Source organism: Acromyrmex echinatior, chromosome 16 (genome assembly GCF_024713525.1).
Source record: "Acromyrmex echinatior isolate Ae372 chromosome 16, ASM2471352v2, whole genome shotgun sequence".
In the NCBI taxonomy this organism is placed as follows: Eukaryota; Metazoa; Arthropoda; class Insecta; order Hymenoptera; family Formicidae; genus Acromyrmex; species Acromyrmex echinatior.
Genome location: NC_141867.1, coordinates 3,612,777 through 3,639,400, shown reverse-complemented (window position 1 = coordinate 3,639,400; position 26,624 = coordinate 3,612,777). Strand labels below are relative to the sequence as shown.

The window sequence follows — 26,624 nt, the reverse complement described above, 5'->3', positions numbered from 1 at the left end:
ATACGATTAATTAGACCGATTGTTAAAGGCAAGATATGCGCACTTTAGATATTCTAAACCACATCTCAGTTTAGAGCACGACATGAAAAGTTCGAAGGCTCAATTTTGTTAGCGAGTTTCGCAGCAGCGTCGCGATTCGTCGACGCCCGACCGCGTGAAATACGAGCCTGGGGAAGAACGTAGAACGAAATTAATCTCCGGTCGGCAACGGAAGCACAGCCTGGTTATAGAATTGGCTGAGAGCCGGCTGGAGTACCGGGGTGCACGTTGAAAGAGCCAGGGTACGGCGCGAGAACGTCGAATGTCGCCTGGAATGAAAATTGGTATAGACGTCGCTCACCTGCACAGGCCCATATTGTATGACACCGCGAGAGATTCGGATGATTTATTACGTAATATCACGGCCTCGGGCGAAAACCCCTGGCCCGCTTTTTCTTCCTCCCCGACTTTGCGTTCCCCGCGCGATCCTGCTGTGTGTTCGTACTTGTCTGTGTGCATGTATATGTATACGTATATGTCTTCCACCCGCTTGTATTATCCTTCCCCTTTCTACCCTATCGTTCCGTACACGTTGCGCACGAGACGTCGATTGAAAGTGTGACGTTAAAGAATCCATTGACGAGATTGAGAGATCGCCCGTATAACTCTGTCACGTTTATTTTTAGGAGGCGCTGATCGATTCGGACGTTTGGTGTAAAGAACGATAATTTGTTTCCTCTGTATAGCATTGTGATTGCAAGGATGTTATTCTCTGTCCATTTCTTAAAATCTATTAGATCTTTGATTCCTTTGTCAAAGATATATTGAGTCCAGAAAATTATAGGGGAAAAATATCTTTCTCGTCTGGTTCAAATCTTGTACACAATCCTATACAGCAGTCATTAGAAATTATTATTGGTTATTATTATACCTGAAAGAAAGGAGCCAGTTTTAAAATAGTGGAAGGTTAGGTTGAAATATCACGATATATCTAGGCTTGTAGTTTATGGTGCATTCTGGAGACATTCATCAAAATTACTTCTTTGTCAATTTATAACATAGCCATTAATTATTATTATATACTGCGTTACTGTAAAGCTGCAATAATTTTGCAGATAGCAAACAGTAATATAATTATAAAACTGTGTAGTCTTCACGTAATTTTGAAAAGTATGTTGATTAATTTGTAACTTTAATCTAATTTGGAGGCCTTAAATATGATTTTTAAATGATATAATTGAATTAAATTTGATAACAAAATGTGTGCATGTATCTTACATGCAAAATTATATATACTGTATACTAGTTGATAATTCCATATTTCCTTCCTATTCTATAATCATATAATCGTTTTTCTTCTATTTTCTTTTTTTTCTATTTTATTTTTTGTAAATTCGTTTGTTTTATATGCCTGAAAAACTTCCTCCTAAAGCATAATTGGTATCACTCTGTGGCTAACAAATTTCTCCTAAAAGTAGATATGTCACATGAATATCTGTTTGTATATTATATTTCTCTATAAAACAAAATATTCTATAATTCCCTCCCTCTTTCTATATATAATCGTCATTATGTTGCTTTTTATCGTTCCATAATAATTCCCTAAAGTTCACTTGACATATATGCATATTCGCATTCATGATAATACGAATGATGCAGAAATTTGCGGGAAAACAATTAAATTTAAACCACGAGATAATTACCTCTTTAGTAAAATTAAATATGTGTTGCAATTATATCTCATCACTTGATATTCTTTCTCACAGTTGTGTTTGTTCTCGTCAGTCTCGCGGGACGCGATTATCAGCTGCCAACGAGCACAGGGCAAACGTTATTCCCCAATCGCGCGATAATGCGAAACGTGCGCAATCAGCTTGCGATGATATGTACCGTTGTAAGCATCGGTCCAGCGTTGGCGGTGAAATGTTGCACGCGGCTGCGCCGACGAAAATTAGGAGCATTTCCCAATTTTCGTCTGGATATGACGTAAAACCGCCGTGGCCGCCGGAATCAGGAATGCTCCCGTACGTGATAGCGTTACCGATTTCGCCGCGAGCAAACCGCGGCTATAAGCGGAATGATAACGACGCCGCACTTATCTCTCTCGCCTGTTTCGAAATATCCAAAGATATCTGAAATAATACCCGGCATCTTTATAAAACCATCCGTTTTAACTCTTCTACAGCGATTTTAAATAATCTTATCCTCAAAAAAACCGCAGTCAACGGATTTCACTTTGCGTTTATATCGAAAATTTATTTTCCGTTATACATCTATTCTAATTGATTTTTTTATGTGTGAAGGAATTTATGAATTTACTAGTAAAATTTTACTAGTATCGCTTGACGAAACGAACTATCATTTCAGTTTCGCGTTTCAATGTGAGAGAAAAACTTGAAATGTTATACGATTATCGAATAACAGACGTATTGCATTGTTTCTTTGGTAAAACTAAACTTTAGAAACTGTATAACATTTCTAAGACATATAATATATAAAAATTTTTTGTTATTCTCAATATTCAAAAATAAAATAAAAAATAAATATCTAAAATTAGAAAAAAAAATTAAATGAATAATAAAAGGGGTAATAAGTTTGCAAGATATAAATGCCTGGGGCTCGTTCTTTACTTATTAAAAAATGAAAATAAATTATAATATCTATTAATTATAGAATTTAGTATTGATGAATCAATAACTTTAATTTTGTCCTAAAAAATCGAGGTACATCTTAACCCTAGAAATGTAATCAAAAATTGAGTGATAAGTTGCTATCGTAAATTTTACATATCAAGAAAATAGACCACTCTTAATTAATGTAAATGAGTTTTTTCACACTTTTAACGACAAAATAATATGTAGTATAATTGTATATGTATCTTTTTATATACTTAAGTAGATGCATAAGATTAGAGCCATTTTTTCTTCTTAATTTCTTGGATAGACATCCAATCCGCTTAAAAGGGATCACAATAGAGATCACATGAGTGAAAGATGAATTGAATGATCTAATGGTTAGCCTTCTTGACGGACAGAAGTTCCAGAGCTACTTCAATCGCTATGTGAGTTTATTAGTGTCTACTTAAGAGTTAAATATATAATAATACAAAATAATATAAAACTGGTTAGTAAAACATTGAAATTAGTTTTATTATGCTTTCTTAATATTGATCACCAGGAAGTTCAAATTAATATATAACGGACAGAATTTTTAGATGATCTTCACTTGTCCTAATTTTTAGCATGACAGATTAAATCTCCTAATAACCAATGAAAGTATAACTTTGCATTCAACAATCTCACTCTCTTATACGTAAAATTTACATATCGATAGCATTCTAGAGTTAAGATCACTTATTTTCACCTACATACAATATATAAAAGAGAAACATGCCTTTTTACTTGTACATTCTGTATTTTACTTGTACATTCTGTACGATATCTTGCGAGAAATGTTGTACCGATATGCACGTACACATATCATTATAGAATAGATACTTTTGATCTCGTAAATCAGCGATGAAAATTTCATTCGTCGGCTGGTGCGATGCAAATGCGGCTGGGATTGCAACGCGCCACGCCGCACATCAAAAAGATTCGCTTTGCTCGTCTAGCCGCGCGACAGACGCGAAATATCGCGTTCAGGTGAGGGTGGTGGAATCGTGGTATCAAAGATTTTTCCTTCAATCTTGCTGAGTGGTACGAGTAATTTCACCGCGAATAACAAGCACTGCCACTATCAGAACCGCCTGGCTACTCGGCAAAGTGTCTCTTTTTTTTTCGAGGTCGCGCCCTCCCAGTCGCGCCCTCCCAACAGGGAGGTTAAACCGATTCTGCAACATTTCGGGTGCGCGCATTCTGCCTGCGTTGCATGATACGATTTCAGACGTCAACCGGCTCAAAGGACGAATCGGGAATAACGTTCAAAGCCGGGACCAATTGGGACCAATGCAATCTCGTTCCATGACGCAGCATGGATGTGCGACTGATCGACAGGTTTCAGCGTTACATCGAACCTTTCAAATAGAAAAGGTAAAAATGAGAGAATCAGTACACGAGAGAAACTATTGTACAAAGAAATATTACTTTATTATATCAACAAGAAGAAGATATTTTATAATTGTCTCTTGTTTAAATTTTTTGTTCTGTACAAAAATAACAATATAAGCAATTTGTGCCGATTTAAGAATGAAAAATTATACATACCGTGGACTATAATTCTCTCATACTACGATGTGACGTGAAAAGTTGTACAGCCAAAGTTCAGCAAGATATTTATTTTATTCTATATTACATATAAGGAAATACTTTCTACGTTCTATATTCTTAATATTATAATATAATTTCGCGTAAATAAAATATTTAAAGCAAAAGGATTTTGTGCAAAATGAATTTGGACTTGAAAAATCTTTTGCACTAAATTGAAGTTTAAATTAATTCCGTCGTTATTGCGATATATAATGTCTGCATTCGATAACCAATCGCATGACAAATGTACGCGGTTGACTTTACCGTACTTGAAGTAAAGCACGCCTCTTGATTTACAACTATATAACATGTATGATGACATTTGATACTACCAAAGATCTTTTTAATTCTTTAAAAGCTAATTTAAATCAATATTTAGTTAATACTAAAAATATCAAGAAAAGCCTTCATTTATTGTAAAACACACTTTCTAATTTTGTATGTTATAGATTTTGTATTCTTTCTTTATGATTTCAAGTTAAAATTAGCAAATTCCACTTGAAATTAAATGTATAATATTATCTTATTTGTTTAATATTCCGAGGGTTAGCAACTAAAAGTCTTCTTTTTTATTCATTTACAACTTGAAAATTGTTCTTTAATGTTTTTTCTAAGAAAAGACAATAAAGAAGAAGTTATCTTTCAAAAATAAATTAGTTCTTTATAAAACTTATAAAACTTATAAAATTTTAATTTATTCTATTATATTCATTTAAAAAAGACAATAAACATTAAGAATATAAACAATATAAGAGTGTAGTATAATTGTCGATTTTAATGTACAAAATTTATGAAAAATATGATTTATAAAAAAATATAACTTATAAAGAATGTTTGTCAGATTTAAAAAATCCAGCATATCTGTAATATGTACACAAACTACTATATTTATGTATCAATCTATAAAACATAATATTAAAAATCTAAAATTATGCGTACTTACACAAATTTTAGATTTAGAGTTAATATTATTGATACGCAATGCAATTAAAAATATATATCAATACGCATAGAATCATTATTTTTGAAGCATAAATTCGATTTTTCAATCTATTAACAATCCTTAATAGAGTTCATTTTGACTAAATCATCATAATATAAAAATCATATTATGATGATTTAAATAAGTAGTAGTATAAATAATTTGTATTCAAATAAGTTAGAATAGGAATAAGTTAAAAATAAGTTAAAAGAACTAATTTATATTTTGTTTTAATTAAGCTGGAAATAAATAAGGTTCAAATTAAAAATACATAAATTAAAAGTACTAAAAATATTTATTACTAAGTTTATTTGATCAGTCATTGATATATATTTTTAGAGTCTACTTATATTTTACTTGTATCACATTAAAATCTTTGATATTGCACGAAGTTGACAAAGTTAATATCTTTAGTAATAGGTATCATACGTGACACTTTGTATTAGCTTACAATAGCATTGTAATAATCTAAAACGCTTTATTTAAACGAATCCCACTGGCAGCTAAAAAATTTTATTAATAATATTAATTTATATTTAAAAAATAAATTAAATATAATTAATAATATACACACAAGAAAATATCTGCATATTTTTTTAAAATTTTTCTAAAATATATATTTATAATAATAATTTTGTTTGATATATGCAGATATTTGTATATAAATACACATTTATATTCATTTATACATATATTTATACATACATATTTATAATATACAAATATTTATCATTAATTAATTCTTCTGTGGATGATGATATATAGCACATACTGTACATTTTACTCACATTATATGTTTGATACACTTCTTGATACATATTGTCTCTTGAATTGCGAGTCACAATCGCAATTAAGGGTCTACAGAAAGAGAAATAATCCTTCGAAATAACGAAAAACCAGTTTATAAAAACAGACCAAAATTTCGTCCTTATTCTGTTCAAACAAAAAACGTTTATAATAATTAATATATATTCTAATTATTTGGAAGTACATAATTTTTCAGTATTAATAATAGTTTAGCCTGAATTAAATTAATACTATTAATTTTATTGTAATTAATTATTTTTTTATTTATTTGTTTTTATTATAATAATTATTTAATTGTTTAGTAATAAGTTAAAATAACAAATATTTAATATTATTATATTCCGTATCTTAAAATCTTTTTTTAGTGAAATCTTTGATATATTGTAAATCATTCTTACAGATAAAATTAATTGATTATAAAATTAGTAGCATATAAACATAAATATGAAGAGAAGCCATTGTTTACTTGAGATAAATTGGCAAATATGAGAATATCAACATGCTTATTATTATCAAAAAGATTAATTGCCAAGTGCCCCCGTCCATTGATAGATGCAAGGGATCTGCGTAATGAGATCGTCTTATTACAGTGTCTTTTATATAAACTCTTGATTTGTTGCTTTCAGTGTAATTTTTGTGCTTTCCATTATATTCTATATATTCATTATTTTTATTCCATATTTTGTAATTCTCATTTTTCTTTGCTAGCACGTATGCAGTCACAGAAACTAAAGAACATAATTGATAATTTATTGCATAAAATGTTGCTTTATTGATAAAAATATCTCTTCATATCAGAATGTAATCAAAGAATTAATTTTATATTTTCTAATCAAGAATTATTAAAGAATTAATTTTATTCTTTCAAGTCTCATAAAAATTTATTTTTAATAAATTAATTTAATTTGTTTCCTATCTTATTGTAAATTAATTTAATTAAAAAACCAATTTTTAATCATAATAAATTAATTGCTAATATTAATTATATATTCATTATTATTCTATTACACACACACACACACACACACGCACGCACGCACGCACGCACGCACGCACGCACGCACGCACGCACGCACGCACGCACGCACATATATATAAATAACACAATAATATTAATTATCTTACCTAATAAAGTTGTGAAAATGATGCTCCTTAATATTTGCATCGTAATATACAAATATTACGATGTTAAACTTATTTACGTGCCTATTTTAGACTTCTTTACGTCTTGACTTTAAATAATTAACAAAAGATCGTTTGTCTTTTATCAAATTATTTGCTGCCAGAATCACAATGCTGTATCGTCTCTCTCTGTCGGAAATTAACCTATAATCATTAAATATTACTGAATTATCTTGTTCAATAACTTCGATCTAATGCGAATATATGATAAGAGGGGAAAGAAGACTTTTAAAGTGAACTCAAAGAAATATTTATTATATAGAATAGAAAATGACAAAAAATAATAGCAGAATGTAATCAAAGAATAATTAAAGAAAAAAGAATTCAACGTTTACAATAAATTTCTTATTAAAATAAAGATATCCAGTAATTAGGAGAAAATGATTAAAAATGTAAATACTTAAAATGTTTGAATAAAAACAAACGGAATGAGGTTGCGCGAAAGCGAGCACATGATGTTTACGTTCACTAATTAACAAGGTCACAGCAACTGAGAGGACTTTAAATATCGTTCAATGTATTTTAGAAATAATGTTTCGATTGAATTTCACACAAATCAACGATCCAGTAATTTGATAACGCGGAATAATTTTATAAGGTTTCGCTACATAAATAGTTCTCAATTAATATTATGAAACCGTACAATAATTGCATTTCCTAGAAAGCAATGAGTCTGTCAATCGTTAAAACGTGAAATACACTTGTTAAATCGTTAACCTATAATACAAGAAGTGACACAAAATCGCAGGAATAAAAATGTCATAAAACTAGAAATAACACATGACAGTTATTATATAAATGATAACTGCTAGAGTCGGCGAGTCTCGAGAAAAAGGGTTCGGGTTCTAACTCGATGGAATGAACCGCAATGTTGACGCGTCGGCAATTTTATTGTACTAAAAATTGTAACAAATAACATTTTCGCGAAAAAGAGATATTGAAGAAAAGTTCGATATTGCAATTATTCAGCCAACTTGACAGAATTAGCAACTTTATTAATCTTCACTATATCAATATTAATTTGTTTTTCTTACCAAATTAAAATCCGTTTGATTCTGTACATTTATAACATCACAACAACGACGAACGAATGACTCGTAAGAGACAAGCACGATTCTTGTTGACGCGTTTGACTAGTTCATATGACTCCTCCAATTGGCTGTCGGTGCTGCGCGCGAAATTGTTTACTCTAATGCCCGTGTCAGATTAGAGATTGGGATTCAAATCGAATTTAACCAATTAAAAGAAAAAAAAACTAATATCAAATTTAGTGATCTTTGCTTTGATTGGTCAAATTCAATCTCAATTTCAATCTCAATGTCTAGAAGGCACAATTTTGCTAAATTATCTAAAAATTTACATAGATCTGAAAATAATTTTGTTAGACCATAAAAATAATTACATAAGAAATTCAAGCATAATGAGTAATATAGTAAAAAGTTTTACTATTCTAGCAATTAACAATTAATATTCATAATTATTTTATAATAATAATTCAATAAAATTAATTTTCAGATTTGTAGCTAGCTAAATTTTTATTTCAACAAAAGTTTTTTTCTTTGTAGCCTGATATAGGTATTAAACAAGAATCTCAAAATTACATGATAATAATCTTTCTTCTTTCTATTTAGTGAAAATATTATTTTTGGAGCTATCTGTCTATTTATTCGGTATAATTGCTAAATGAAGATTGTATCTATTTTTCCTCTTTTAAATTCTTTTTATCGTAATTCTAAACTTGATTATACCAGCATCCCTATATGTGTATATATAATGGGATCTATAAATTGTATTTCGGGATATATGTACGCGCGATGGCCGCGGGGGATTGGTCCCTTTTACGTCAGTGGTTGCAAATCGTCGGTTTATATTTGTTATTCCGAGCAGGGTGCCAGAAGCAATCTCCCTCGGCTCAGGGAGAAAAGGGAGACGTAGAGAATGGCGGGACTCGTAACCTGGACACGGCCTTTGCAAAGGCGGATGAGAAAGAATTATCTCGTTGATGTTGAAAACAAGCACGCCGATTGTTTTCCTTTTTTCGCGACCGTTCACTGAATATTTTTAATTTGCAAAACTGACAAAGCGTCGCGTCGCGTACAAAGAACTGGCAATATACCGTGCACGGACAGTTGCATGATTACCAGGCCATCCGATTTCGTGTTAATGGACGCCATTTGTATATGATCGCTTTGAATTAAAAACGATTTTCACAAAGCCGCCGCTCGCTGATAAAGTCTTTATATATTAACTATTTATTTCAGTGTGGTTTGCATAAAACTAATGCAGAGCCAATTGAAAATCCTTATTAGACAGTTTTATTATTAATATTTCAGTTGAATTTATGTATCTTCCTTGTGTTAAAAAATACGATAGTTTCTTTGAAAATCCAGCATTTTAATGATAGAATTAATTACTTCCACAGTGTTGAAAAATGTTTACACATAAATGTATTAGATATCATAATAATATTCACTTCAGTATTATTTCAGTATACAATCTCTAATATCTCATTAATTCTTTATTTTTTACATTTTCTTATGAGCTTCATGACTTCGTACAAAATAATAATTCCGCAATTTTTAACTCCTGCAATTTTTCTGTGCATAAAATAGCTTACCTGTACAATGTAAGAAAATTATCTGTCATATCAAAATTGTTATGTCGTGAAAAATTCTTATTTCTATTTAGAAGAGCAAAAACGAAATATTTTAATCTTGACGAGCTTAAATGGTGTAAAGTGAAATTCTTGTGAGAAAATAGAATATTAATTGAATAAAGTATTAACTGAAATTTGTTATATAAATGTAATATAAAACATATAGCGGCACACAACTTTCATTAGCATTAGGATGTTCTGATTATAAAATATCAGCTAAAAATACATCAGTCAATAAGATTAGTCAAAAAAGTCAATATCAGTTAATTTCAGCCAAAAAATTTTGATCATAAATATGCCCTGAAACTAACTGCAAAAACAAAACGACAAATTTGGCTAGCTTATGCTGCACATTGCGTAATAACCATGGTTTTTTGCAGTTTTAGGTAAACAACTTTTAAACGAGTAAGTGGCTTTAAATAAACTTTCGCATAAAAATTTTTGTTAGAGTTTTATTAATAAATATAAAAAATTTTATTAATTCACGGTGCTACTTTTCGTATTAAATTTGCATTTGATAAGAATCAAAGCAAACAAAAAATTAAATAACTTTTAAATATAAGAGAATTGTGTTAAAATTTTACACATATTACTCAGATATAATAATAGAATCATTTATGAAATATTCATATTTTTGATAATGTGATTTGAGAAAAGTATTATTACCTTATCGATTTTTAAGTCAATCAACTTCAATTTTAAACCTTTTAATCGCAAGAAAACTGCACTATCTTTTATACATTATATACAGTTTTCTCTAAATGATTACGATTTATTGATCCATTTTGCAAGAAAGAGAGAGAGAGAGAAGAGTAAAGAGAAAAAAAATAACTTGTCGCGTGTTCCAACGTTTCGACGGAGCATCCAACGTATTCGCGAGAAATTTTATCGGATTCTAACAAGACTAGTCTCAGCTTTCCTTCTCAGAGCTGAGTTTTCGCAAAGGACCAGTTCACCGTGTTCCTAATTTCGTTTGCCCGGCCGGGATTTCGGTGACTTTAACCCGAGAAATCCTTGAGATGCGGCGCACTGCTCGCGCACGCTCGCGCGCTTCCCGTGATTTTTCTCGTTTCCACGCTGAGAGCACTTCTTGGACCGTCCTCTCTTCTGCCGCCGAAACTTTGTGAGGTTCTTTCGCTCTTCGTCTTTCTTTTTCTTTCTTGCAAAAAGAAAAACGGGACGGCAGACAAGATAAACTTTGCGGCGTAGAAATCGCGGGTTTTCCGTCAAAGTCAAAGAAAACGGAGCCAAATAGATGTCTCTTATATAACATTGGGTGGATCAATGCTTTTTTGCAATCACGCTGATCGCGATTCTCTAATCTATTAAGAAGAGCGAATAAAATTATTATTCAAGCATCGTCGCGACACAAATGGAAAAGCGTAATGAATACTTATTATAAATACAAACAAACTGCTTAATTCGACCAAAACTATTTAATAACTCTGGCATATTAATGTTCCGTTAAAATAAAAATTAATTACAATTAAATAAAAAATTACAATTAAATAAAAATAAAATTTTCTTATTTTTTTACATTTACTCTTAAATTATAACTTTTAAATTTTCTGTGCTTACAATTTTTTATGATTTAAAAGTTGTAAGAGTGTTCTATATTTTTGTTGAAAAAAATCACTTATAAATTATATCATAAACTAAAAAATTCATAACAGAAAAAAAGTTTAAAATTTTGTATACATATCACAAGAGCGATTTCATATAAAATTATATATCTTATAAATCATACATCTTATAAATCATACATCTTATAAATCATACATCTTATAAAGCGTTACTTTATTCAAATGCAAATTCGTCTAAAGGGGCAAGTCATTTTTCGTCGATGCATTCAACAGAGCAATCCGGCTCGAGGGAACTCCCGTGAAATTAATAATAGTTAAAAATCGCATCGGACACGCTTATTCCGACGTATAGTAGCTGTCCTTATTAACGGCGGATACTTAAATCACCAGGCACGTTCCTGTGAAAGTAAGTGCGCTGCGTATAAACCGACTATGGCGTAATATAGCCCGCCGCAGGGTGAATTATATTTCATTTATGCGCGTTAGGATTAGCAGCCATTAGTCAATGTTATATCTTAATTAGCATGCGCCTTCGCTACCCCGTTTACGCCAAGTTTAATTCGACATTTCTTGCATCACGGAGTCGCGCAAGAGGTATAAATCATGACAAACAGCCGCGACGATCGCAACAACGATTCTCTACGTTCTGCAGTAATATTTTTGCAATTTACTAAAACGTCATCTCGTATTTCATTCAAATAATCTCCATAATCCAAATCGATTCTGCTTCATTTGACTTTTTCCACCAAGAAAAACCGCTCGAATAAAAATGCGCTTCTTGCGCTTTTATCCTAATTCTCTCATTGTTAAAAGCCCAATTTTGATTCTTTTTTATTTTGATTTATATCTTCCTCATTGTTGTTATTTATGATATGAATTCTTTTTATTCTTTAGATTTTTTTAAAATTATTTTACAACATGAAAATTTATATGATATTTTTTTGATATCAAGTATTATGGTACGATATATAAACATTTCTATTATAAAAATTAATCATCTGATATTCGTTCAAAAACAACATTGTATCTTGTATAAAAAACAACTCGTATCTGTATTTTTAAAGCTTTATAAAGTTTTTCAACTTGCCCTGTTAAAGAATCATTCTTTTTTTTTCTCTTTTTCAAGAATATAAAAATTACGATAATAATCCACTGGAGAAATCTTTGAAGGACATTTCTTTCGAAGTTTAAGTAGGATGTCAAGAGATCGTAAAATTACGAGCGTAATTATTTGAAGATTATGACGGGCGCGGGTACACGCCATTAATTCTACCAATTTTCCTCCGTTTTACTACAAGTTTCGAGTTACCTTCCTTTTTATGCGTCGCTTCTACTTCGTCGCCGCCATGGTTTTTATGTCATCCGAAGACCGTTAATTGGCAAGATTAACAGCCGACGATGCGCTGTGTAAAACAACGTCCAAGAAAATTACTCTGGCACACTTTCGTCCCCCTTTCTCATCCCAGGTCGATACCCAGAAAATGATCGCCCGCAGAAAACAACTGCAGTTTTTCATAGACAATCTTTTTCGTGCCCGACCGGATGACGTCGTTAATTGTTTCGTTGCCGTTGCGAAATATTGCCTTCGTGGCTGATTTGAACGAAGAGCTAATCACACGTAACAAAAACCAGAGGCAGAACAATGAAATATAAGAGCATCAAGAAAGGATTAATTTGACACAATTGAACGGAGTGATTTATGCACCGGATTTCGCGAGACATTCAACGGACAAATACCTCCGAAATTTCCTTATTTTATACTTCGTATAGAATGGAAGAGAAAATTAGTTTATCGATTCTTTTTGCATTTCAGAGAAACTTAATACTTTATACTTATAATCAAATAAACAAATGGAAATAATAAAAAATATGGAAATAAAAAAAGCGAAGAGAAAGGAATATAAATTATTTTGTATTCTCTTTTAAATATTAGAAACGTATCTTCTTTCTGATTTTATAATTTTGAATTTTATATTATTTTACTTCGTATAGAGAATAGAAAAGCAAATTATTTATTAATTTTTGCGTTTTAGAAAAATTTAACAATTCGTGTTTATAACTAAATAAACAGCGATAAAAACGATAGGAGATGAAGAGAAAATAAATATTTTGTCTCTTTACTTATCTTACTTTAAATATCATAAATATATTCTTTTTTCTAATTTTACTATCTTTAATTTTACGTATACATACTGCGAAGAATAAAATTATCTTGACCCATATATGAGACAGTAGATTATATACACACATACCTACAACACGCACACAAATGTGTTAATTATTGGAAAATCCTTCATTATTTTCAATTGTCTATATATCTGCAAAGTTATTTCTGCCATCAAAAAGAAAATAGTCAATAATCTATAGACCAAAAAAGATGCGAAATTTTGTAATTATTATATAATACTTTAATAAAGTATTTTTAATCAGAATTGATCCTTGTACGAAAATGACAGGGTCACAGCTATATTGTTTGTGAAAAAGATTCAATTCGTGTTTCAACATTCATTTCGAGTTTCACGTCTTTTTTTTCATCATGCGTCATAAACTACGGTATATCGAATTTTATAGACGTTACAACGAATAATTGACTGAAATTTTTTTCAGCTTATGAACTCGTCTGTTGATTTATAATTTAACGTGAATTTACTATTATTAAACGTGACAATGTGAATCGTTACCATATCTAGTATTCATATCTTTTTTAATAAAATGTAAATCTCATCGCTATCAATAATAAATCAACTTCTCTTGAAGCTTCTCTCAATAAGAAATTTTCTCAGTAATGATCGCTTTTTAGATATAATTGGCAAAATTGAAATAAATCACGATCTAAGCTTAAAAATTTTAAAAGAGAATAGTCGATTGTGAACATTCGACAAATGAAGTTTGACGCTTTCTATTAAAAAATAAAAAAAAATCTTTAAAATCTTTAATTTTTTAATGTCTCTAATTTTTGAAATTATATTTCAAAAATGTAATTCGCATATAATTTCTCTTAAATATTAATATCAAATAATGTAATACATCATATTTATTAAATTATAAATCAACAGACAAGTTCATAAGCTAAAAAGAATTTCAATCGATTATTCGTCGTAACGTTTATAAAGTTCAATATATTGCAGTTTACGACGCACAACGAGAAATAGCGTGAAATTATATATATTTCACATTTAACAGATTAATTGGCAAATTAATTTATTAAATATTAAATATATATAAACACAAGTATAATGTAGTAATGTAAATAGAAATAAATTGTGGTTTAAACGCGCAAATTTTTAAAGCAAGTGTTGCAACCAAAAATATTTAAATATAACAACTTTCAGTTATCTTTACCTACCGTTTACTGATATAAGATTCACTAAATGGGAAGGTAAACAAGTTATAAGGAAAGATTTCCTTCTCGCCTCGTTTATCACTTTTAGTCTTTTATCACTGTAGTGCATATTATCACGTGCTATAGTTGCTCAGCAGGCTCGACCAGACACGATGGGGATGCAGCACCATGATTTATTCCTGTGCTATGTAGCGGTACCGAAGTTTTCTAATTAAGTATACGTAATGAGTAACCGTGTCGTCTTGTTGGTGTGTCAATGGCGAAATTCACTGTGCATCGTCTGCTCGAGCAGCTATCTGCATATAAACTGCACGCGCGATACAAACATGCTTGATTACTGAGCTCTACCTGCAATATAATGATGATTCTACTTTGATCTAAAGATAAATTTAATATTACTTAGTACACGGGGCCACTTCGTTCTTTTGATATACGAACGGAATATAATTATTACTCTTTGTGAAACGGTAATCTCATTTAGGGCCACATCCTCTTATTTTGTAAATTGCCCGTTTGATTTTTACAAAATTTGGCTATGGGATAATTTTTTATAACGCTTATTTATTTGAAATTAGGTTAAAAATAAAACATTCAAAATAGTACTTAAATTATAATATAAAATTAGACAGTAACAAAAATCCTATATTCGGTCAAAGCGAATTTTAGTGCTTAAATATTTTATTGTGAATTTATATACATATCCAATTCTGCAAATCAAAATAGTGAATTTAAATAACAGATAAAAGTTACAAAAATTATCTGAATATCATAAAACGCGTTTACAAGACATTTGTAATTGCCAAGTATTGTATATATATGACGTCAAACTTTCAGTTTTGCTTTATGTGAAACTTATTAATGCTAACATAGATAGTATTTTCAAACTCTGATTATAAGTCCAGTGATATTAGATCCGATTTAAGAAAATTAAAAGAATATTAAAAGAAACATAAATTTCACAACTGTATAAGCTTAACGGTCTTAAGTCTTGAAATAAAATCGTGTCCCGAAACTCAACAAATTGTTCGTATCCGCAAAACACATTTCCCCAATGTTGTAATTTAATCAAACTTACTCGAGAAAAGCGACACGATAAGATAAAAATCTCAATGCGGAATAAACAAAAATAAAAGATATTTTTCCATGTGTTCCTATAAAATTTCCTCCTGAAAAAAAATTAATAAAAAAGACATAAACTTAAAGTTTGCTCAAAAGTTCATATTAAGTAAAAATTATGCATTGTACAATTTCACTGTACTTCTTTTAACTATATATTGTAAATTTATTCAACTTTAATAATCACAAAGAGAAAAGGAATTTCGGTTTTCATCAAATAAGTACGAGTTCTTCTTAAATAAATTTTGCATTTTCGTATTAAAATAAAGCTAAGCAAATTCTGAAGAGAATGATAATCGTGTAACGCCTTGTAGTAGATTGTACAAATGTATTACATTGTTAACATTTCAAACATCTAGCTCGTCTACATTCCGATCACGTAAAAGGCAAGCGGACAACCTAAAATTTCATCCGATGATGTCTGAAATGCTTTATAAAATGTAATTACCGAAGGTTGCTAAAAGTAGCGCGATAAAATATAAATGCAGAAGCCGTGAAATATTCATCGTAAAATGTACTCGCGTGTAGATAACGGGCAACGGGGAGTAGGTCCGAATTGAATTTTGCAATTCGCGAACGCGAGGAGGACACATTTAACAGAAAAACCCGGCATATACGGCCGGCATGCATAATGCCGCTTGCATGTCAAGACTAGCTGTAAAATTTAAATTGCCTGAGCGAGGCTGTTGTCACAGTTTGGGCGGACGCGTCATATAGCGGTCTTGAAGCCGAGAGTCTACCATGCTGTTAGACTTAATCTATTTTCGTGGACGGTTCAGATTATTTTAATATACCGTTAGCGAAATTATCTTGGCGTAGTTAAAGAAGAAATTTGCGAAAGGAAAACTAAGTAAGATTCGGCAGAAAGTTCTAGTATCTTGAAAAAATAAAATTAATTGTAGGGTAAATCAAGATTTGTATTTTATATTCTGCAACGTTATCATAAGCAGAATAAATTCGAAATACTCTGCTAAATAAGTCGTATATAATTAAAAATTAGCATTGCGCGATAAAAAAACTGCGTTCATTAAAAGAAAAAAAATTCTGGTCTTATACAAGATAAATTTCAAATTTGCAACGACACGTAAGCATCGCATGTCGCTCCCTATCACTGTAATTAGGTCATGAAGTCGCAAAAACATAGAAGTTAATAAAAGATTGCTGTATTAATTAAACACGACTGCTACACGATTCTTGCATTGCATACCTATACATTTACAAATGTTGCGCTTGATATTTGAGTCGCATCCAAAAAGGAAAAGTCGATTGCAATGGAAAGGAGGATTTTTTGCGAAAACATTAAAAAATTTTACTGGATACATATTTGAAAATAATTTTCTTGTACAAAATAATTATGCAGGACGTTCAAACTAGTTAAAACGTCAAAACTTTTTGAAGAATTACTCATCAAGCGTTCTACATGATTATTTTTTTATGCTTCAACAAAATATGTTCAGATCTGTATCTAGTAACTAAATTTACTTTAGCGAAACTGTTCTTTTTATATATATTGCTCCAGATTCTGTCTAAAAAGGAAAACGTGGTTTCAGTATAGCCTTTGTCGTCGGAATTATTTTTATCAATTAAATTATAGCGCTTATTACCAATATTATATGCTTTATATATCCTTACATATATTTACTTATAAAATGCCTGAAATATCGAAAATATCATTTCTTTTCTGTACGGACATCGCAGGCAGCTCTAATGATTTTCTTTTACAGTATAACACTTTAAATTTGAAAGCAGACGCTATCTCCCGAGCTACTTTCACGGTTGTTGAATTTTACGTTATCATAATATTCATATACGTCTGGCTAAAGATTTTTGAAGCTTTTATTTCGAGAATTAACCTTATTTTGTATTAAGTAACTTTGAGTATTCCCAAAGCTTGTGCGCTGAAAAAGCTAAACTCTCGGAACTATTATCGTAACATAACATTTATTTATTATAGTTCCCCTTTTTTTTATTCTTTTATCTCGATGTAAAAATTTCATTGCAACAAATGCGATAACTTCACAAAAGCTTCTGTCATGAAATATGTTACTGTTCGCTATTTTAATTTTTTTTTATTCATATCACATTCATTATAATATTTGTGATATGAATTACTATTGTTATACTTTCTCTAGCTGTCTTTTTTTAATTATATCAAAATACATAAGACAAAACGTACTTGCGTCTATTTCAATCGTATATCTCCTTTCACACGTGCGAATCTTCATCAAACTATCACTATTCAAATAGATTGAAAAAGTGTCGTGAAAAATTTAAGAGCTTCAAGTTTTACGAAAATTTCTTCAAATTTTGGCGAGCAAAAGTAGATCTCTTACAATATCCCGATAATATTTCTCTCTCTGAGATAATCTAAATTACCGTTAAATGAAAATTCGAAGAATTCGCGACAATAATTATTATATTATTCCTTGGATACTTGATTACACATAAAATCTCAACCAGAGGGCGTGATTATTTCTCCGGATAAAAACATAAAATAATTAAAAAAGGGGCGAAATATATGATTCTGTTTGTACGCTAAGAGCGTACTATTCCAATATGTAATGCAATTACAGGAATGTAGTAATCGTCGAAAATAAATTCCTGCGTCGATAGCTTATTAGTAATTAATACGAATGTGATCATATGTATAATTAAATATTTCAACGGCGTGTTTAATCAATAGCCTGACGCAATTAGCAATAACGAACAAGCATACGTAACGATATCAATGCAAAACATGCAAAGCTTATTTGACGAAAATAATTCTAGCCAGTTTCCATAAATCTCGTCCTTTATTGATACGACGATAAGTATTGATTCGCGTAACACATTGCTTAATGTTATACGAACTCATAAGATATATGATTATAATTTTAAATGTTTCCTTTCGCTTTGTTAACGATTAATAATTAAACTACCTATTGCATTTATAAGCACTGTAATTAATAGCAAAATATTATGATAGCCATTAAAATGAAAATATTGAGTACTTTGAATATTTAATCATAAAACAATATGAATATGCAGAAATTCGCATTCTGATATGCTAAATTTTGCAGTTTTTTTAAATGTAACAAAGATAGTTATAATGTTCAGCTTTCGGTCAAGATACGAAATATATGATGCATATACGTTATATGAAAAAAGAGAGAGTTTTGTGCTATTATTTTGCAACCGTGCGCTAATGTAATGGTGGCATCATTAATTTCTCCGACCGGATAAGTTGCGAGACAAGTTGCAAAAGCAAAAACCTTATGGATAAGTTTCATCAGTTTTTCAATGAAACTACTATTTTTTAGATCGAGATTGCTTTTAACGGGAATAAAATAAATCAGATCGACAGGGTTTTACTATCTCTGTGTATACCTTTATGTACTTATATATTTTTTTTATGCGTGAATAATCCTTTTATTAATTTTCTACCAAAGCATCTCTTTTGCATATTATTAATATATAAATATAATGTGTGTACAATATTCTCGCAAAATAATTATAATAAAATATATTGAAAATTTATCGGGATGGCGAATATAAACTGGTCAAAGCTTTTATGTTAGTCGCTTAAAATGGTCTATTAAATTTCTTCTAAAGATTTTAGAGATGTAGCATTAATCCATAATTTAAACATCTATTCATTTAAAAATTTTAATTATTTACAAAGCTTAGAATATATTTCGTTTAACATTTTCTGAACATTTTCGCTCGAGTTGCTATCATTCTATCTCTTTTAGTGAATAATTTCCAGAAATATCCGAATAAGAGAGAGCTGAAATATTTGACAATATAGCACAAAAGTTAATTATAATCTAATATGGCTTGTATATATCCAAAACACTTATGAATTCTTGAAGGTATCGTGTCATACCTACAGAATACAAACTTCGCTCTCGATTATCGTGCCAGATGCGATTATTGAGAGGCAGGTCGAGAAACACAAACGTCTCTCCCGACTGGCGATGTGCCCAATGAATACGCGATTGGCGTCTCGTCTTATGAATTTAATTTTCGGCGAAATATCGCGTAAACGTGCCAGAGGCACCAATGCACCACCATCATATCGAGTAGTATGTATGTAGTATGTATGTAGTTTTTGGCTTCTCCTTGATTCTCCTCTCGATTTTGCAACTTCACTCCAATTCGATTTCTTTGCGATTCGCTCTTGATATATATATTTCTCAATTCTTTCATCGCCGTAATTCTAGCTTTTCTATTTTGGCTTGAATGCAACGTTATAGATATTTTAGTTTCGAGTTTTATTTCATGATAGTTTTGTTAACTGACAATGAGTAATTTGCAAAATCAATTATGTAATAGATGATTTGTTTTATATATATATATAATTTAGACTTGGCTCGCTAATCTATAAAAAGGACAGTTGTTATTTCCACTCATAAATGAGAGAGTGTAATAATATATTTTCGCAAGAATTTAATATATAATACATATAAAATATTTATCTAGATGTATAGATAATTGTAATTTTATTGCGCAGTGAATATCTCTTTCGTCTCCCAATCGAATTCTCGCAATCGTTATATTGTATCTATTTGTACTTGACTGCTTATCATTTAAACAATATGGTGTTCCCGTCTCGTTCCTGATTTATTCCTGCCTACTGAAATGTTTCAAAAGCAATCTCTGGGATAGCGGGATTAGTCGTAAAGAGAAAGAGAGAGAGAGAGAGAGAGAGAGAGAGAGAGAGAGAGAGAGAGAGAGAGAGAAAGGAACGTTAAGTGGCATCGATTATTCCTTTCGTGCGATATGCAAATCGCCCTGGTCCTATCCCTGTCTCGCGCAACTCTTTGCGCCACTTTTCCAGCGATTACTCCAGTCTCGCTCTATCTCCTCCCGCAACCCTTTTTCTCGCGTTAGTCCTATTGTACAAACTAGAACGTCTGTCGCGTGATTTACGTCTCGAGAAAATAAGAGATCCCACCTTATCCTGTGGACGAAGGACCAGAGGAGATCGGGAAGGGAGAACGTGGGAGTCGACATAGAGAACGACCCATTCTAAATCTCTCGACTTTCGAATGTTAGGCTCGCGAACTCGCCACTTATCAGACTGAAACGATCCCGTTTCTGTTACCCGATTGCTATTCTAATTTTCTTCTTTCTTTTTCTTATAATTGTAGATAATACTTTTATTTAAACAGACAGTATGTAGTTTTTATTAATCTTTACAGAAGATTCTTTATTGTATATAGAAGATTCTAGCAAATTCTCTTGCAAATTTGGAATTTATACTCATTTATTATAAAAATTTAACAACAATTAAAAAATAGTGGGAGATATTTTCACATTTTATATTAATTTGATAAATTGAATTTCATGAACAATAATAAATCTTATTTTATAATTTCTTTCTTAAAGAGATATACAGATTTTATTTAAGATTTTATTTTATTGCAAGATACAATGCTGCAGAAAATGGAAAGATAGGAATGTATGACAAATATCAATAAAAAAGTGTTCATATTAAGTTAAATTTTTATTAAATGTAACTTTATTAAATAACTGCATAAATAAAAAAAATTATATATGTACATATATATTAGCCATGTTGATAATTATTAGGCATTCTTATAATTTTCAGTAGATAAAAATGAATACATCAAAGTTTCTTAACAACTTTATTTGTTAATGAATTATCAACATTTAAATTATTTCGTTACGCTTCCCTTGTTTATATTTTTTACAATCCTTTTTGGTTGGTCTTTAATAATTTTCTGCACATAAATTCCGTTATTTATATTCATTTTTTCATAATTTATAAGTTTTATATCAAAGTAGGTACATTTTTTTATTACAGATCTTCTTCTTTAAGTAAATTCATAAATATTTGATCGGATGTCAAGACTTTATGGAGGGGCTTATCTATATGACACTGATCGTATTTTTTTAAATCATGTTATACCAGCATGGTATAAACACAATAAATTTTAAGAAAATGCGCGCATGAATCTCAACTTCATTAATTCCAGAAAAATATCAAAAGAAAAAGTAATTCTTTATTTTTTTTAGAAAAATGATAAAATGTGTAATTTCTAATAATTTTTGACATAGTTGTCTATCTTTATTATAATCATATAATTTATAATAGGGATAATAAAATTCGAAATATTTTAAGTTTCATAAAATGTAAATTGTTGATAAATTACAAAACATATCTACATCTATCCAAAAAATCCCATTGAATATTTTATCATACAATTGCGATAATGATTTCATAATTTGCCTCCTGAGATCACAATCGACATTCCTATAGTAACATATTTACTGCTAACCGTTGCTATTTCATGCGAAATCTCAATGGTATAATAAATAAAGTTACGTTGAATTGAGAGAACAAAATTCCGCGTATATTTCAATATATAAATATACATGCATACGTTTCCAACGCGGTAACAAGATCTCAGAATGCGTTTATAACATTATCAACTGTAATAAAGTCTAATAATTATAATGAAACGAGTTTATATGTAAAATAATACAGAGAAAACACATACATAATACATTACATTATTACAATAAACTTTTGCGGAAATGATATTCTGTAATATTATTTTGTACAAAACTTTTTGATAATCATTTGAATTTTCCGAAAAATTTTATAAAATTCGGTAGACTTTGTTAGCAAGCATTTTTTTAATATTGAGAAGACATCATCCTTGATTGGGAAAAATGTAAAAAATGTAAGCCGCGTGGCTCGTAAAAGCTTATATGAATCGACAGCAATGTTAGTATGACATTTTTTTTCGAGGATAACGAAATTCACCTGGGACCTGTCAAAGCATTAAAGCATGGTAATAAAAATATGATAGTAAAAAATAGAACAATTTATATAAGTAATAAAATATTAAACGAATAAGATGTTCAAAAAATTTTTCAAATCTATTTTTTTTTATTTTGATACAGATATGTTAATCATAAATTGCTATAATTTCTTCTTTGCATTCAGAGAAATTTATTTTTTTGCTATACAGTTAAAGAAAAAATTTCTTTAATTTGTGAACGTCATTTCTTTGATTTAAACATTATTTTTTTAAAGAAAAAATTTCTTTGATTTGTAAACGTCATTTGAATTTAATTTCTTTAAATCAAATAAAATTTTATTTCATATTTTAGTTCACAAATCAAAGAAATTTTTTCTTTAACCGTATAACAAAAAAAACATTTCTTTAAATCGAAGAAACTTTTCTCTAAGTGTGTATTATCAATGAGAATTTATGCAAACTATATGAATAATTTAAACATTATTGAATGTCACTGGGATCTTAATATTCATTTCGAGTAAATTTTGAAACGTATACTATAAGAATTGGAAAATCTATAAATTTTATGAATTACATGGATTGATCGTTTTTCAATAATTTGATTAAAAGAATTAATCGTTTACCAAAAATTGATTAAACATATATTGTGTACATATATATATATATATATATAAATTTCCGTATAAAAACGAAAAGCGAGACACATAGTGACGATAAATAATTGATAGACTTACGCGAAAATCTGCACTTGATTTATTCAATTGACGTGATATAACAATCGGTCCGTGATTTTCAAAAATGTTCTGGATTAGTAGGCGGCACCTGCGATTTTGACGATTGGAAACACGTGGCGGCCTAAATCCGTTTGGGCATTCAAATCGATTGCGAATGCGTTAAAAGCGCGCGTGAATTCATGAATTCTCACGATCGTGCGCGTGCAAATTTCATCGTGTCGCTCATCCGCGTTCAAAAGGAGATTCAGCTCACGCTCGACCCAATCTCCGGACCTATTGCACACTATCGGGAGCAACCTCTTGCTCTTCTCTTCGTCGCGAGCATCGATAAAAATATCCGATATACCGAAATCCGCCTTATACCACCGAGCCGCTCGTAAATCCGCAGAAAGACGGAAAAGGCGCTGCGGCTGTAATCGTTATCCGTTAAATCCGCGCGATGCCTCGCGTCTTTCCAGCCGGATAGATTGCTAGTGTCACGCTAGCAACCACGGGCCCGATCTGTATCCACTCTTGAAACATTCAAGGCCCACGAGACTGCCGAGCTTTACAGAATTCATTGCAGCGCGGAACAACAGACTCTCCTTTTTCTTCAGCTTTCGCGTTAACAGTTAAAAATTTACAACTTGCTCCGAGCTTGGGTAGCGATCAAACTAGATTTTTAATATTATAAAACTAAACTTCACGGCGCGTTGTTTAGTAGAAACGAATGAACTTTAATTTTTAACGCGAAACTTGTATGTAAACAGCAACGAAGTGTAGTGAATGCCTCGCTTATTTTAGGTTCATATATAAATAATCGAAAGCACGTTTTTCACAAATCGAATTCAGAGATGCCACAGAAATGAATTAAAAAATTCCCCTTTTCAAGTTTTTTTTCCAGATAAAAATGGGAAATTTTCATGACCATAAAATATGTAAAAATTTTAACATAATAAAATATGTAAAAAAATTTTTTTTTACATTTAGAATCAAGGATTATAAAAAAGCTAGCTTATATTATTAAAAACGCAAAAGAAGCTTAATAAGCTTAATAAGTAGTATAAAATTTTGGGGACGAATTCAAGCCAACAAAAAATAAATTGGAAAAAAGAATGCAGTTATGATCAAAAATAAAATTACTGAATAAAATATCAATTTTAATTACTTTTTTACAATCATTTAAAGTGCACGAGTTTTGAACATATTTGACTATAAATGTAAGATATAATATTTACAAAATTATGAAAATTATTTTTAATAGAAGCAGTTTAAAAGAATTGTGCAATGTTTCTTGGTAAATGCAAAGTTCAAAATTCCAGTCTCTTTTATATTATTCCCTGACTTTTCACGGTTTTCTGTGGCAACCCTGGAATTATGACCGTGCTAAGTGAACAATTAAATAGCGTCTTATAAATAAAAAACATTAACAATCTGTAAAATAAATTAATCTGTCTAAAATAAAATATTCAAATATTTTATAGAGTAGAGATTATGTAATTGTTTTTTAGGTGGAAACATGAAAAGTGAAAATTTTTATTATTGAAGATAATGGAGAAATTTTTCACGTTTCTGCCTTGAGAGAAAAAGTTACATGATCGCTATCCAGACAATATATTATATTGTAAGATGAAAGATGTGTACAACTATAAATAAATTAAATAAAGAAGGTTTAAATTTACAATCGCGACTACATCGTGATGTCTAATACTTTATATGTAAATTTTAAATATATTTCTAGTTATATAAACTGTGCGCCGAACTATCGGACTTCAAATGCAATCATAAACTAAATCTGAAATAAAATATTATAATATCCTAAATTAAGTTGATTATCAATTTAATGAGAGGTTTAAGTTAAATTGCTCGAAATTTTTGACAATGAAATTTTTAATAATGAACTAAATAAACGTACGAAAATGAAGTTTTGAGTATATTTACATGCAACATATAAAAAGTAAAATAACATATTTTTTATTGACAAATACTTATAAATATAATATATATATATATATATATAAATATTTGCCAATAAAAATATTATAAATAAGTCTTCTCTAATAGCTTCTTGTACATTAATTGAATTTTATTCATATTAAGCCGTAACTTATATTTATTCTCAAATATTAATAATTATTTGTATTTTCTTGGCAATTTGGCTTACTTTGAACTTTCCTACTTACATATATTTGGTATATCATTAATTTCAAATAAGTAAGTTTAGCATATCACTAGATCCGCTTGACTTGCCTGCCTCTATTAGCTTCGTGTAAACCTAACGCAGCTACTATGTTGCGGTTACAAGGATCGAGATGCTGTTTACAAGGGTGCATCTTGGACTCTGTTCAGATCCGCAAACCGTATCTTTGTTTACCTTCTTATCTGTGAGTGCTTCTCGTCTTCTGAGCATTAGCAGTCAAAGTTGTTTACTTGCTTTCGTTTCCTTGGCATAGTACTCATGTACCACAATCCCAAAAGGAGAAGTAAAAGATAAATTTACTCACTAACTGAAAGTAAATGTATTCTCAGTATCCTTATTAACGAGTTGAGAAAGTTTAATAAATTAATTCGCTGTTTACCCGCAATAAATTCGTCAAATAACATCGTTTTAACTTTTCAATGTATAAGATGTTCGTTAATGGTTGATTTTGATGTGCGCTAATGTTTTCAGCTGAAAATTGAGATAATTCTTTAATACCTTAAATCCATCCTTTTAATTATTATCAGAGAGAGATCTTCATCAGAGAGAGAGAGAGAGAGAGAGAGAGAGAGAGAGAGAGAGAGAGAGAGAGAGAGAGAGAGAGAAAGAGAGAGAGAGGGAAAGTAAAAAAATTTGGAAATGTAGATTTATATTAAATTTTTTTGAAGTCACACAGATTTTTTGTGTTTCGTTTTCTGTAAAAGTTAGCTCCTCCTCATCTGATTGCGTTCGTACCAAGAGACAGTAACGCGAGAGAATTCTTTCAACTTTCAGAGGTCCTTTATTTTTTAGAAAACAGCTCTTTGTGTGTGCGACAAAGACATCACAGACCGTGGATTTTTCAGTGTTATTCGCGTCGTTAGGTTTCCAAAGTCAAAGAAACAGAGAAACGCAACGAACGAGTATCATGATATATCGAACCAATTTTGGAGTTGAAGCGATCGGTATCGTGTTTCACGCGTGTTTCATTCGGCTTTTCCAAGCAGCTGCAACTTGATACCAGATCCGATATTAACCATTTAACCGCGATTTGGTGCTGTGCC

General features: G+C 30.4%; 2 protein-coding genes across 2 annotated transcripts in view; one reads left to right on the top strand and one right to left on the bottom strand.

The window, feature by feature from the left end:
• Positions 1-26,624, top strand: part of LOC105143143 (limbic system-associated membrane protein) — a 245,856-nt gene that overhangs the window by 7,753 nt on the left and 211,479 nt on the right. The gene's annotated exons all lie outside the window — the stretch shown is intronic.
• Positions 4,322-25,315, bottom strand: LOC105143139 (uncharacterized). The gene is made up of 5 exons (XM_011051199.2): positions 8,232-25,315; positions 7,141-7,341; positions 6,482-6,743; positions 5,997-6,141; positions 4,322-5,711 (listed from the first exon to the last, which is right to left on the bottom strand). Exons 2-5 carry the CDS (start codon positions 7,178-7,180, stop codon positions 5,691-5,693), a joined length of 468 nt encoding a protein of 155 aa, XP_011049501.1. The 5' UTR covers positions 7,181-7,341; positions 8,232-25,315; the 3' UTR covers positions 4,322-5,690.